Source organism: Lissotriton helveticus, chromosome 7 (genome assembly GCF_964261635.1).
Source record: "Lissotriton helveticus chromosome 7, aLisHel1.1, whole genome shotgun sequence".
NCBI classification, from domain to species: Eukaryota; Metazoa; Chordata; class Amphibia; order Caudata; family Salamandridae; genus Lissotriton; species Lissotriton helveticus.
Window position 1 is genome coordinate 1793046770 of NC_136068.1, and position 13010 is coordinate 1793059779.

General features: G+C 44.2%; 1 protein-coding gene across 5 annotated transcripts in view; it reads left to right on the forward strand.

Moving 5' to 3' along the window:
- Positions 1–13010, forward strand: part of LOC144770772 (phospholipase A2 inhibitor gamma subunit B-like) — a 686557-nt gene that overhangs the window by 356781 nt on the left and 316766 nt on the right. For 2 of the 5 annotated variants that reach the window (XM_078655520.1, XM_078655519.1), the window contains exon 4: positions 8723–8740. The exons of the other annotated variants lie outside the window; for them this stretch is intronic. In XM_078655520.1, the coding sequence (XP_078511646.1) occupies positions 8723–8740 (18 nt within the window). The remainder of the gene's footprint in view (positions 1–8722; positions 8741–13010) is intronic. 5 annotated transcript variants of the gene reach the window in all.

The following is a 13010-nucleotide window of genomic DNA, read 5'->3' on the forward strand; positions in this document are numbered from 1 at the left end:
TATCATTCTTGGCAAGGTATCCCCTCAGTGGGGCCCAAATGTCACATGGCCTGGAAGCAAGTGGCAATAATTCTGAATATATATTTAATTGGTCCTGACAATATGTTAGATCATTCAACCAGTCTTTAAATTTAGGGGCTCTGCCTCTGCCCCACCGACACGCCACTCTCCTTTTGGCCATCAAAAGGGCCAGTGCTATAAATCTGCGGTGTGTCGCTGGTATGGGTTCTACATATCCCAGTAGTGCCAGGACCGGGGATGGACTGATCTCAGTGTGAATCATCTCAGAAAGCGCAGTTATCACCTGTGTCCAATATTGGTTGACTGCGTCACACGCCCATGCGAGATGTAAGAAGTCCGCCCCAGCGGTGTGACATCTATCACATGTGTCCGTATCTCGTAATTGCAATCTGCACATTCGGACTGGAGTATAGTATAGGCGGTGTATTAATTTATAATGTATGATTCTGTGTCTACTACTAGCCGAGATGCGTTCTGTATGTTGAAGGGAGAATACCCATTGCCTGTCCGTAAGAGGGGAGTCAAGCTCCTGGTCCCATTTCTGCCTCGCCGGTAAGGTCACGTAGTCTATCTGTGTATGGAGCGCCCTATATATCGTCGATACCAGTCGATATGGAGCATCTAGTTGGAGCAGGGTTTGTAAGGGGGTCAATACCTCCGGTTCCTGTGGAAAGTCAGGTGTAATGGCTTTCATTCCTTGACGGAGCCGAATATAAAGGAACACCTCTAGCGGGTTTGGATGTATCCCCTCATATAATTGTGCCATGGTGCAGAACGTACCGTCGCGGTATAGATCACCCCAGGTTGATATTCGTATCTTTTGTAGTAGTTTGCGGAAACCTGGTTCTTGTAATAGGGGCATGGTCGGATGGTAGCTCAACGGTAATGACGGAGCATATAAGAACGTCCGGCCCAATTTAGTCAGTATTCGGGCCCATGCAGTGACCGTGCTCAGTACAGTCGTAGGTGTTTTGTCCCTGCCAGGCACTTCTGTGTAGAGTGCACCGTCAATAGGGATAGGATGGGCTAACCAGTGCTCAGCGGCTAATTGGGGCATGTATCTGGGCTGGTGTATCCAAAAATAGGCATAATGGGCTTGTGCTGCTTGATAGTATAATTCAAAATGTGGCACCCCAAAACCACCATGCGCATAGGGGCGTGTTAATGTCTTCCATTTGAGCCGAGGCGACTTTCCCCCCCACACTAGCTTAATGAGTTCAGACCGAAGCTGGCTAAAGAAGGATCTACCCGGATAAAACGGGATGTTCATAAAGAGGTATAGCAGTTTTGGGAGGATTACCATTTTTATCAGGGAGGTTCTGCCCGCCATTGACAAGGGCAAGGTGATCCAACGTTCAACATTGTCCATTATGCGATTCATGGCAGTGCCATAGTTGGCGCGCATAAGTTCCTCTCTGTTCTGCTCTATGTGGATCCCCAGATATTTAAAATCCCCTTCGCTCCAGGCAAGAGGGAAGTCCAATTCGAATTGCACAGTCGAAGGCGTCAGTGGAAAGATGCAGGATTTACTCCAATTAATTTGTACCCCTGACAGTCTGCCGAAGCGCACAAATTCCCGGAGGATGGGGTTAAGGTTTACACTAGGATCTCGTATGTATAAAGTAATATCATCAGCATAAAGCGAAATCAAGATTTGACGCTGAAAGCATCGAAGCGCACTATTCTTGTGATGTTGTCTCAGTTTAGCGGCTAGGGGTTCCGTGGCGATGGCAAATAGGAGCGGGGAAAGGGGGCAACCCTGTCTAGTCCCCCTCGTGATTGGGAATGTAATAGACAGTTTACCATTGATAAGGGCCGTGGCCATAGGTCGTTCATATAGGAGGCGAATCCAGGCGATGAAGATCGTCGGGAATCCCATTCTCTCCAGAACTCGGAACACATAGTCCCATTCCAAGGAGTCAAATGCCTTGGTGGCGTCTAAGAATACGGCTGCCATCGGCAGGTCTTCATGCACCGAGTTGAGGACAGAAAAAAAGGTGCGCAAATTGTGGGAAGTAGCCCTGCCAGGTACAAATCCCGATTGGTCAGGGAGTGGACTCACTATAACTTGCGCGTGCAATGCACTGCTGATGACGTCACATATTACATCACTCAGGACATGGTCAGTGACAGGGTGGCCTAAAAAAGAGTTTCTGTCAAAAGATTGTAAAGCCCATCTAGAGTCCGCCTACACCGCAAGGGCGCACTACTCCTCGGAAGATTCCAGACAATTGCTGGAAGAAATGAGCCTACCTACCCTATCAGAGTCCGACATAGAGACATTAGACGCAGACATAACTATAGACGAGCTCACTACAGGAATTTTTAGCGTTAACTCCGGTAAGGCCATGGGTCCCAATGGCGTCCCCATTGAATTCCTGAAGGCCATGGCCCCTGGTGTGGTCCCCTACTTGAAGAACATGCTGGAGGAAAGTAGGGAGGGGGGCATCCTGCCTCCCCCCCAACGGCTGGCCTCCATAGCAGTCATCCTTAAACCAAACAAACCACCCTCTGATTTCGGGTCTAATAGACCGATCTCTCTCATCAGTGCAGAGGCCAAGATCCTGGCCAAATTACTGGCTGCCCGTCTACTTCTCGTGCTTCCCTCCTTAATCAATGACGACCAATCGGGTTTTCTCCCGGGACGCAACATGGCCCTCAATCTGCGACGAGTCAACAACGTTCTGAGCCGGCAGTCTATTATTCAACAAGATGCCGCCATCTTATCCCTTGACGCCACGATGGCGTTTGATTCGATCGAGTGGTCCTATCATTTTGAGGTCCTTCGTAGATTCGGCTTTGGACCCAAATTTATTCAATGGGTGCAACTCTAGTATACTGATTTAATGGGTCAGGTGCGAGTCAACAATCACACTTCTCGGCAATTCCACATCTGCAGGGGACCCGGCAGGGCTTTCCCCTGTCGCCACTACTGTTTGCCCTTACTCTGGAACCCCTGGCCCACTGGCTGCGTACGGACGTGTCCATCAGAGGCCTCCAATGGACCGACGAGATAACTGACAAGATATCTCTATATGCCGATGACATCCTGGTGTAGGTAGCTTCCCCCCTTTCTTCCATTAACAGCCTATTTCACGTCCTCACCAACTTCGGTAAATACTCGGGCTACTCGATCAACTGGACTAAATCGTCACTATATATGCTGCATGGCCCCATGCCCAAGCTGCCCAAGGGATTTACCATCACGGTGGCTCCAGACGGTTTTAAATACCTGGGTATATTCGTCACTTCGGACCCTGCGGTGTTCCATGACAGGAACCTGATGGGCCCCCTGCGAAGGCTGCACAGGGACGTGGCACACTGGCTTTCTCTCCCCCTATCACTGTCTAGCAGGGCAGCTCTATTTAAAATGCTAGCGCTACCGCGTTTCCTATACGCCCTACAAAACTGTCCCTTTCAAATCCCTGACTCCTATTTTGGTGCTGTAGAAAGTGACATACGTCAACTATTGTGGGACGGAAGTGCAGCCCATATAGCCCTCCATAAACTCACCCAAAGCTGGTACGACGGAGGTATAGCCCTGCCCAACTTGCGCCTTTATTATTGGTCGTCCCAACTAGTGGCCAGCAATCACTGGATTCATGGCTCCCTCCTGAACCCGGTCTTCCTACTTGACAGGAGTCAGACCGGACGAGAAGGGTACATGGGGGCCTTATACAGTAAACCAACTAGGAAACGGTATGTGGGGCCCATGGCCCACACCATCGCCATCTGGCATAAAGCCAACAGGAGTTTGGGGTGGTCGCACAAAATTACCAAAGCGACTCCGTTGTGGTCAGCGCAACAGTTGGGCTCCCTATGTTTCCTTCAGGGTTTCGACAAATGGGACATGATTGGGCTCTCCACAGTGTGCGACTTAGTGCATAAGGGCAAGATACTGACATTCAAGGACCTGCAAGCCAAACACTCCCTGGCTCAAACTGAACAATTTCGATATCTTCAAATCAAACATGCCCTTCTCACTGCCATCCCAGACCTCACTTCAATACCTGAAAGCTCCCCCTAGAGGACAGGCTATTGTCCGGAACCTCTCCCTGAGAAGGCCATATCCCTCACCTATCGTAAGCTCTGCAACAACCTCCCCGACACCTTATCATCCCTACGGGGTCAACTGGGAGGTCGACCTGGGTCCTCTGGAGGAGGAGGAATGGTGGGCAGCGCTAATGTCACCTAGGGAGTCGGCAATCAACCATCGGTTCCGATGAATCCAACTGAAAGTGCTACAAAGAACATATATGTACGCCCTTACGCTAGCTAAAATTGGTAGACGCCCAGACACGCTATGCCTCAGAGGGTGTGGACTGCCAGGCACCTTTTATGCCTCAGAGGGTGTGGACTGCCAGGCACCTTTTAACACATCCTATGGGAATGCCCGAGGGTGCAACAATTCTGGACTGGGGTAATACGTAAAATGAGTGCCTCTCTGGGAAAACCGGTCCTACTATCGCCAAAAGGGAGTGTCCTCAACATATGGGGGGCCACAGACCACAACGAACTGGAACTACAATGGGCAGCACTGGCCTTCCTACTGGCTAAACGATCCATTGCTATGAAGTGGGGTTCCCCCGAGAGGCCGCTAGTGGTGGGTTGAGTGGCAGAAATGGACCGCTGCATGTTGGCTGAAAAAACGATATACAAGATTAGGGGCTGCCCCAAGAAATGGGACAAGAAATGGGGGCACTGGAACAGATACCGGGGTGAATTGTGTGAATCTCCAACATTTGAACTGGCAATGACCCGAGATGGGCCTACCTCATGAAATGTGTGTTAATGTATCATTATGGCTGCTGTGTAACCTGCTATATTTGTATGATTCTCCTTGTGACTGATTTAGTGACTCTGTTTTCTAAATAAAATGTTATGTTAAAAACAAAAAAGATTGTAAAGCCTATTGGGAAGTCAGATCAGAACTATCTATAGAAAATAACATAGTTTACAGAGGTTGTAAAGTTATTCCACCTGAGGGCATGCAGAGTTGGATTTTAAGTTTATGCCATGAAGGAAGTGTTGGGATAGTAAGGACAAAGAATATAGTAAAACAAAGGTTTTGGTGGCCTTCCTTAGATAAAGCAGTTGAAACATTTTTGGACAACTGTGTTGTATGTTCTGCGGCTGATAAGACGTTCCACACCTTGAGACCTCCCATGTTAGTAGGAGAAATTCTAAATCAACCTTGGGAAAACGTTGCGATAGATATCATCGGTCCAGTTGGTGAGTTACATGAGTACATTATTGTTTTAATGTTTAATGCACTAAATGGCCTAATTTTGATATTGTATTGGAGGGCAAATCAGCCATATAACATAATATCATTGAAGAAGCATGGAAGGCCCATTTTGAATCACTATATACAAGGGTTGATGACGGGAGAGGGTTAGTGAATAGTCCCTTACAGTCCCCTTCCATGATATTAGCGGAAACGCCACCGATCTCGCGGAGAGAAGTCTCTGAGGCCCTGGGCATGATTAAACGAGCCAAAGCCGCAGGGCTGGACAAGATCCCTGGTGATCTCTTCTGCTCCGACTGTATGGGCCCCTTACCTATCTTCCCTGTTTAATGCAATTCTCCAAGGTATGGCGATTCCCACCACCTGGGCAGGGGCCGAACTAATACCAGTCAATAAAAAGGGCCCCCGGCTTTCACCTGTCAACTATCGCCCGATTAGTCTGATAGATGTAAGCCAACATTTTTTTCATGTGTCCTACCGGGGCGTCTCCAGAACTGGATGAAGGAACATAACTTTCTTACCCTCCTCCAAGCCGGGTTTCGAGCAAGGATATCAACAACTGACCAGATCCTAAGGCTACAGATGATCTGTTGGAAAACTGTTATCATAGAGGATTGCAGCCTCTACCTTATATTTGTGGCCCTTAAATCAGCTTTCCCCTGGTACTAAGGGATAAACCCTGGGCAACTCTATTAGATATGGGAGTCCTAGAGTATCTTTGCCATCAGTTAAAAGGCCTACATGAGGGTAATTTTGCATGAATTAGATGTGGCAAAAATTACAACCTTTCATCCCCCCTGCCTGTCGAGAGAGGGTCCGGCAAGGCTGTGTCCTGGCCCCAACTCTCTTCTACCTTTTTATTAATGGTTTAATAGAATCATTGAATGCCGGGGCAAACATTGATGCTCCCAGGCTGGCAAAACGCACAATACCTGACCTCATGTTTGCAGATGATATGCTACTGCTCGCTAAATCCCCTATGGGAATTCAGAGGACCCTGAACAACTTTAGCGCCTTCTGCAAACAACAGGGACTAGAAATGAACCTACAAAAAACAAAGTACATGGCTTCTAACGTAGGTAACACCACTCGTCTGGATGGAAGTAACCTAGAGAGGGTATCCATATTTGAGTACCTGGGAATCACATTGACAGAGAGAATGGATTGGGGAGCCCAAAAAGTAGGCTTAAAACTATCCCAGAGTATCTGAAAAACTGGTGAGTCCTGTGGTGGAAATTGACAAGGCCCAGGCCAGGACAGCTGCACTCTATGGAGCAGAACTCTGGGGCCATTGTCCTTCTGGCCAGTTAGCCCGTACTGAGAACCTATTTGCCAGATAACTCATGGGATTGCCACCTAGCACACCACTAACACCTCTACGTTTGGATCTAGGGATCAGACCCAGTAAGGTAGAAGCTGCTCTTACACCTATATTATACTTGCGGCGCCTGTGGTCCACCCCTGAATTAGCCTCTTGTAGAGAAGAACTGATTGAGGTCATGGGGTTGCGACGTGCAGGGAAGATGCCTTGGCTGTTGTATGTCAGGAAATCATGTGAGGACCTGGTCAGGGGCAGTCTGTGGCATAATGCAGAAGACATCTCCCAAACAACTTCCAGAAAAGCCTTGGTAGAGAGTTATAGAGACCATTAACTCACCCAGCTTGAGAGGAGACCCTCAGCAGGGAGACTGACGGCTGAGTTTCTGGAAATAAAAACAACATGTATTTTAGAACCAGTGTTGGACGACATACATAACTGTTGGCTAAGAAGCTTTATCCGCAATTTAGGTATGGAGTCCTTCTGCTTATAAAAAAGTGGGAGGGCAACACAAACGCAGAGTGACCCGCGTGTCTCAACGTAGATGAGACCGAGCTCCATGTGATATTTTTCTGTCGGGTACAGGAAGGCAAGGTCTTGATTGCTACTTCAATTTTGTTTGAAATTGGGGACATTGTCGCAACTTGTATAGAATTCCAAAATCTGACACGCGCATGCCCATTGTTTTTTCAATTTCACACTTTTTATTTTCTATGTGGTGCTCACGTAGAGCCATCTTAAATAAGTCTCCAAATAGGAATGACAATTCTCTATGATATGTTTTAACTGATGATTTTCGCACTAACTGTATTTATTTGGTTGCTGTTGAGATAACTCAATTATTCTTAATGACTAAACATTCCCAGACATTGAATGTATATAGATTTCTACTCCCTAATGTTTGTGGTTTTACCTAAAACACCGTGTTGATAACTGGATGCAAATACGCTGGCTGAGTAATTGCATTGCTATTCTGTTTTCTTAGGCATCATCTTTACATGTAGCGTAATTTTAAAATTGTAACACAAAATGGAGTAAAAATTGCCTGGAAATAACCTCCAATTGTACACTGCACAAGCACTTTATGCCCTGTTTTCCAAGATGGCTGATGTGTGGAAATGTTGCTCCAGAGCGTGGGATGTAGACCTTTTTCTCTTTTTAACTATTTGTATTTTATTCAAATGTTAAATTACTATTTTAAACTGTGCTTTTATGGCCAAATATGCCGAAATAAAGTTTTATGAAATGATATTGTATGTAAAGCAGATACAGACACTGTTTTAGAATTTTAGATAGCATATTCTTGTCTGAAGGTATTCCTATCACTCTTTTAAGTGATAATGGTGTACAATTAATCTCTTCATCAGCTAAAACATATTTTCATAGAATTGGTTTGAAACATAAAACAACAGCACTTTATAATCCAAGTGGAAACTGAACAGATGAAAGATTGAACAGAGTATTGAAAGGAACTATTCAGGGTGTAATCTCAGAAGGAGCTGATTGGAAATTAGCTGTTAAAAAAGCTGTGTGGGCATATAGAATAACCAAAAATTATACAGCTGGGTTAGCTCCTTTTGTAATGATGAGAGGTGAAGATTTTGTCCGAAGTCGTTAAGTGAAAGTAGTGTTTTAGAATGGTCTCCTGATGTGGTCAAGGAAAAACTGGTTGAAAATCAGAAAAAAAGTCAAAAATATTATGATGCTCACAGTAATGTAAAAATGGTCCATGTAAAAGTTGGTGATTGGGTAAGAATCAAAAAACCTATAATGGTTAAAAAGGGCTTAAGCCAATTTTACGAACCAGAAAGAGTAATTGATGTTCTTAGGAATGCAGTTCGTTTAACAAATGGTAAAGTGTGGAATCTGAAAAGAGGGGTGCTTTTCAAAAGTGAAAAGCAAAAGTACATCTGTTGCAGATCCTCTTTGGTCTACTGATATTGGTGGATCTAGTTGCCAGAATTTTGATGCACCTACTGAACATAACTTTGAAAGTAAGAGAGGAGAAATGGTGGATGGAAGGGGTGGGAAAAAAAAGACATTTACAGACGTGGTTGAAGGATTTTGTTGTTGGATAATCTGTGAATGTAAATACATTATTAATATATATATATATTTATTTTTCCTCTATATAGGTGATAAAAATATTAATGGTAAGTTCATATTTATTTTATATATATATATATATATATATATATATGTATAGATTCTCTTCTTGTTCTATTATAATGAGGGGGGTGTTGTGTATGTATTCTTTAATAGAACTGGTGAGTTATTAGAATGTATTGTTAGGTTGCCACAGAGTTGGAATGTATTGCTATGTTGCCAGGTGATGTTAGTATTCCAGTCAGTACTGTTGCTGCTGCTGGAAGAGACACACCTGTTTCCTGTACGTGGAATTAAAGAAGCTTAAATATAAAATACTCATGCCTGATTTATACTGCACCAAGTTTAAAGTCACATTGACCAGTGTCCACAATGCCTATGTTCTGACAAGCACTGGAAAACTTCTAGTGCACCCCTTTGCCCTGTTCAATGGCTTAATGCTGCTTGGCAAAAGATCAGTCTTGATTTTGCTGGACCCTTTTCTGTTTTTGGTAAAGACAAGAAATTCCTTATTGTTGCCATAGATTATTTGTCAAAATGGATCTATTTTGCCTTTTTCAAAAACGCTGATGCCAACTTAGTTGTACTGTTTTTACAGCATCTATTTTGTATTGAGGGCACTCCCAAAGAAATAATAACTGATAATGGTTCCCATTTCATTGCACAAGAGGTCAATTTGTTTCTCACTAAACTTGATGTTAAGCATATTTTAGTTCCTTTATATAGTCCATCTTCCAATGGTCTTGTGGAACGTGCCAATTGTCTACTTAAAGAAGGAGTCCAGACTGCTGTGGCTAATGGTTTGGACGTTGCTTCCTTTTTTTTTCAAAAAGTCTGGAATTATATATAATACAACACCACATATTGCCACGGGTGTCTCTCCATATGTTTTACTCAGGGGCTGTACTCCCATCTCCAAACTCAACCCAGCATGGTTAATGGACACGTGTGACCGTCCTGCCCTAGATTTGAATAAAGTCAGAGAAAAAGTTAAGCAAAAACAAGATGCTTATGAACATGATTATGATAAACAAATGCATGTCAAAGACAAACCATTGAGTTCTGGAGATTGGGTTCTCATTAAAAATCCCATTAGGGTTTCCAAAGGTCAGTCTAAATTGTCTTTTCCTGATCGAGTGTTGAAAGTTTCACGCATGGTAGTTCTTCTCCAAGACAAGGGTTGGTGGAACAAAAATGGTGTGGTCAAAGTTAAATCTGAGCAAACGGTTATTATCCACAAAACTCGTGTTATTAACAAAAGTGATAGTTTGAACGACAATTGGTATGGTGTTGGTGATTTGACTACCCCTGTTGTCACTAATTCTACTTCCCCCCTTCCTTTTCAGGTCAAGGTGATTGTGTTTCTATTCAACCAAGTTCTGTTTTACAATCTCATGCCATTATTCCTGTTAAAGAGAGGGGATATGTAGGGGGAGTAGGAGCAGTAGCAGAGTTAGGACTGTTCCTGTTCGTCTAAGAGACTGAGGGGCATATTATCAAGCCTGGCTTTAAAAATTATCACAGTTTTAGCGGCAGAAAACTGCCGCTAAAGCGGCGATAATGGGCTTGATAATATGGCCTTGTGAATTCCAATAGAAACCCATGTTCTGGTGTGAACATGGGCTTCCACTGGAATTCTCCAGGGCATATTATCAAGCCCAACGCCCTGCTTGATAATATGCCCCTATGTTGTCTAAACGAGTTATCTCCTGTAGTATTTACACTGCTGTATTAATTGATGTGTTAATTTTCTTTTGTTTATATTAAAAGGGGGATGTGTGGTAAGGGCGTTTAACATTTTACTAATAGTAAGTTTCTTTTTATTGTATACCACTTTACGGAATTATACTGTTGTTAAATTCTCTATCTCATGAAAGGAATTCTAGAATGTGAGGCTCCTTTGAGTCATTATTTGCCTGGCTGCTGTCTTTCTCAGTCGTGGGTTCATGCTTGGAAAACTTTTCCAGTTTCCTGGTCTCATTTCTACATGCCACACTACAGTGGCCCCACTTAATGGGACGACCTGTGGCATCTAACTCTCCTTTATAAATGGGATGCCACTTGTCTTAAGACTTTATCTCATGACAGTTTGCATTGGCTTGGTCTACTATACTGTAGTCTCTCCTCTCATTGTTCCACGGAGTGCCCCCAGGTTAGCTCTGTGAGCAGCATGGCTGTCAACTCTCTGCAATATGTTTAGCAGCAGTACTCTGTGCTGCCTATACTCAGGGTTGCTGCTATCCTGCTCACATCTGTGCTCTCAGCTCCTCCTCTTCTCCATTCATCTCAATATTTCTGCTCCTCCATTTGTGCACCCATTCTTTATACCCTACTCTTCCTCTACTCCTGTTCATATTCCATCACTGACTTCGCTGCAACTCGTTCCGCCTTTTCTCCATTGCCCCCAGTACTTTTTGCTCCTCCTTTTTTCAACTCGCTGCAGTACTTTTCTCTGCTTGTATTCATATTTGACATCACTGTGCTCTCCGCCTCCATTCACCCCCAGACTAAATCTACTTTTCAGTATTCACCATGGGGTGCTATGTTACCATTTCTTCTGCCCGAAAGTTGTCTGCTCATCTTTTTCTTCACCTGTCAGTATTCACTGCGCCTCATTTGCTCCACTTGCCTGGGTTCGTTGCCCTTATTTTTTCAACACACATCAGTAGATTTTTTTTACTTTGATTTTATTTTTCCTCACATTGTGGCCACACTGAATATGACTACCCATGCAGCAGGGCTTTAGATGGGCCGGGTCCTGCCAGTGCTTAGCACAAGCAGTTCTAAAATGCAGGTGCCGAAACGGGTCTCTATCGGGCTCTCCATTTTTGCACTCAGGGTACATAAAAATTCTTAACTCTGCAGCAGTACCACCCTTCACTGCCTTTGAGCTAACTTCAGAGAGACTTGTTATTGTCCTTTCACAGTCAGATCTTTTTAGAACTGAATCATTTTCAATATTTCATACAACAAAGTCATACTTGTTGTTTGTTTACCTTACACAACTAACATACATTGGCAAACCAAATAGCCCTTGCTTGTAATGTTATTTGTGGTATTATATATCTGTATGCAATGACAGAAGGAGCAGAATACTAGTTGGATGGCACACTATGCTAAGCACAGATTTTTACCTTGCGGATTTTAAGCAACACCCTTAATTATATTGGCTGTATGCATTTAATGTGTGCTTTTGAGTGTGTGTTCTTCAATACTTGCTATTTGGCATAGGTCATCTGGTGTAATTGTTAAACATAGTTGCTTCTGTGGTGTGATGCTTTTCACAAGGTGGTGTTAATTATCCATACAGTTCCACGCCATACAGTTCAACTCCACACATTTCCAATCTTTTGCTGTGTACCTCCTTCACACACTTTCAAACAGTATTACAATTGACACCTGTGACCTGTTACTCTATAAGCTCTGCAGAGGGGCCAATGATTGGATGATTCTGAACACTTTTATGACCCACTGACAGGCACTAGGAAAAACTCGCACTGGCTTTAGCTCTCATTTGTGCCCCATTATAATACCCATCCATAACCTGAACCAGATGTCTTCAAACTGTTTTGCTGTGACCCCCCCCATACCTCCATCCAACCTAAGCAAAATGTTTTGAAGTCGCCCTGCCTCCTCCAAAAATGTATGGCAAAAATAGGGAGAATGAAAGGGGAAGGGGCGAGTTCTGGGATGGTGCCTATGAAACAATTTCCGGTTATTGTTCTGTTGCTAATAATCCACACTATATGTGAGACTTATAAAAATACAAGAATATCAAACCAAAACAGAAATTGACCGAAAATACTAGACCCCATTTTCTGATAGATACATCTCCCTTGTGGATTCCTCACCTTGTGAATATCCCCCTCGCGTCAGCAACGTTCAGAATTTTTCTTTGTAGCACGCCGGCGTGGGCGACGTCACAGGAACGCGGCATCGCGCGCGACTCCTTCTGACGTCACCGACCCCTTATTAGGCCTACGTCGGCGTGATGACATCAGTTCCCTTTTTTCTGCGTCGTCGACGCTAACGGTTTCAGGGATCTTCTGTTGTTACAGAGAGAGATTTTGTTTCTTTTTGTGGTTACTGTCTCTGTTCTTCGTCGAGGATGTCGTCGAAGAAGACGGGATTTAAGCAGTGTGGCTCGTGTGCCAGGATGATGTCAATTACTGATCCACACGAGGATTGTTTATGGTGTTTGGGATCAAACCACGACGTCAAGGGCTGTCGATCCTGTTCAAAAATGAATCCGAAGGCTCTACGTGAAAGAGAGGCAAAACTTTTATTGGCCAAGATAAAAGGTAAAGAAGCCGATAG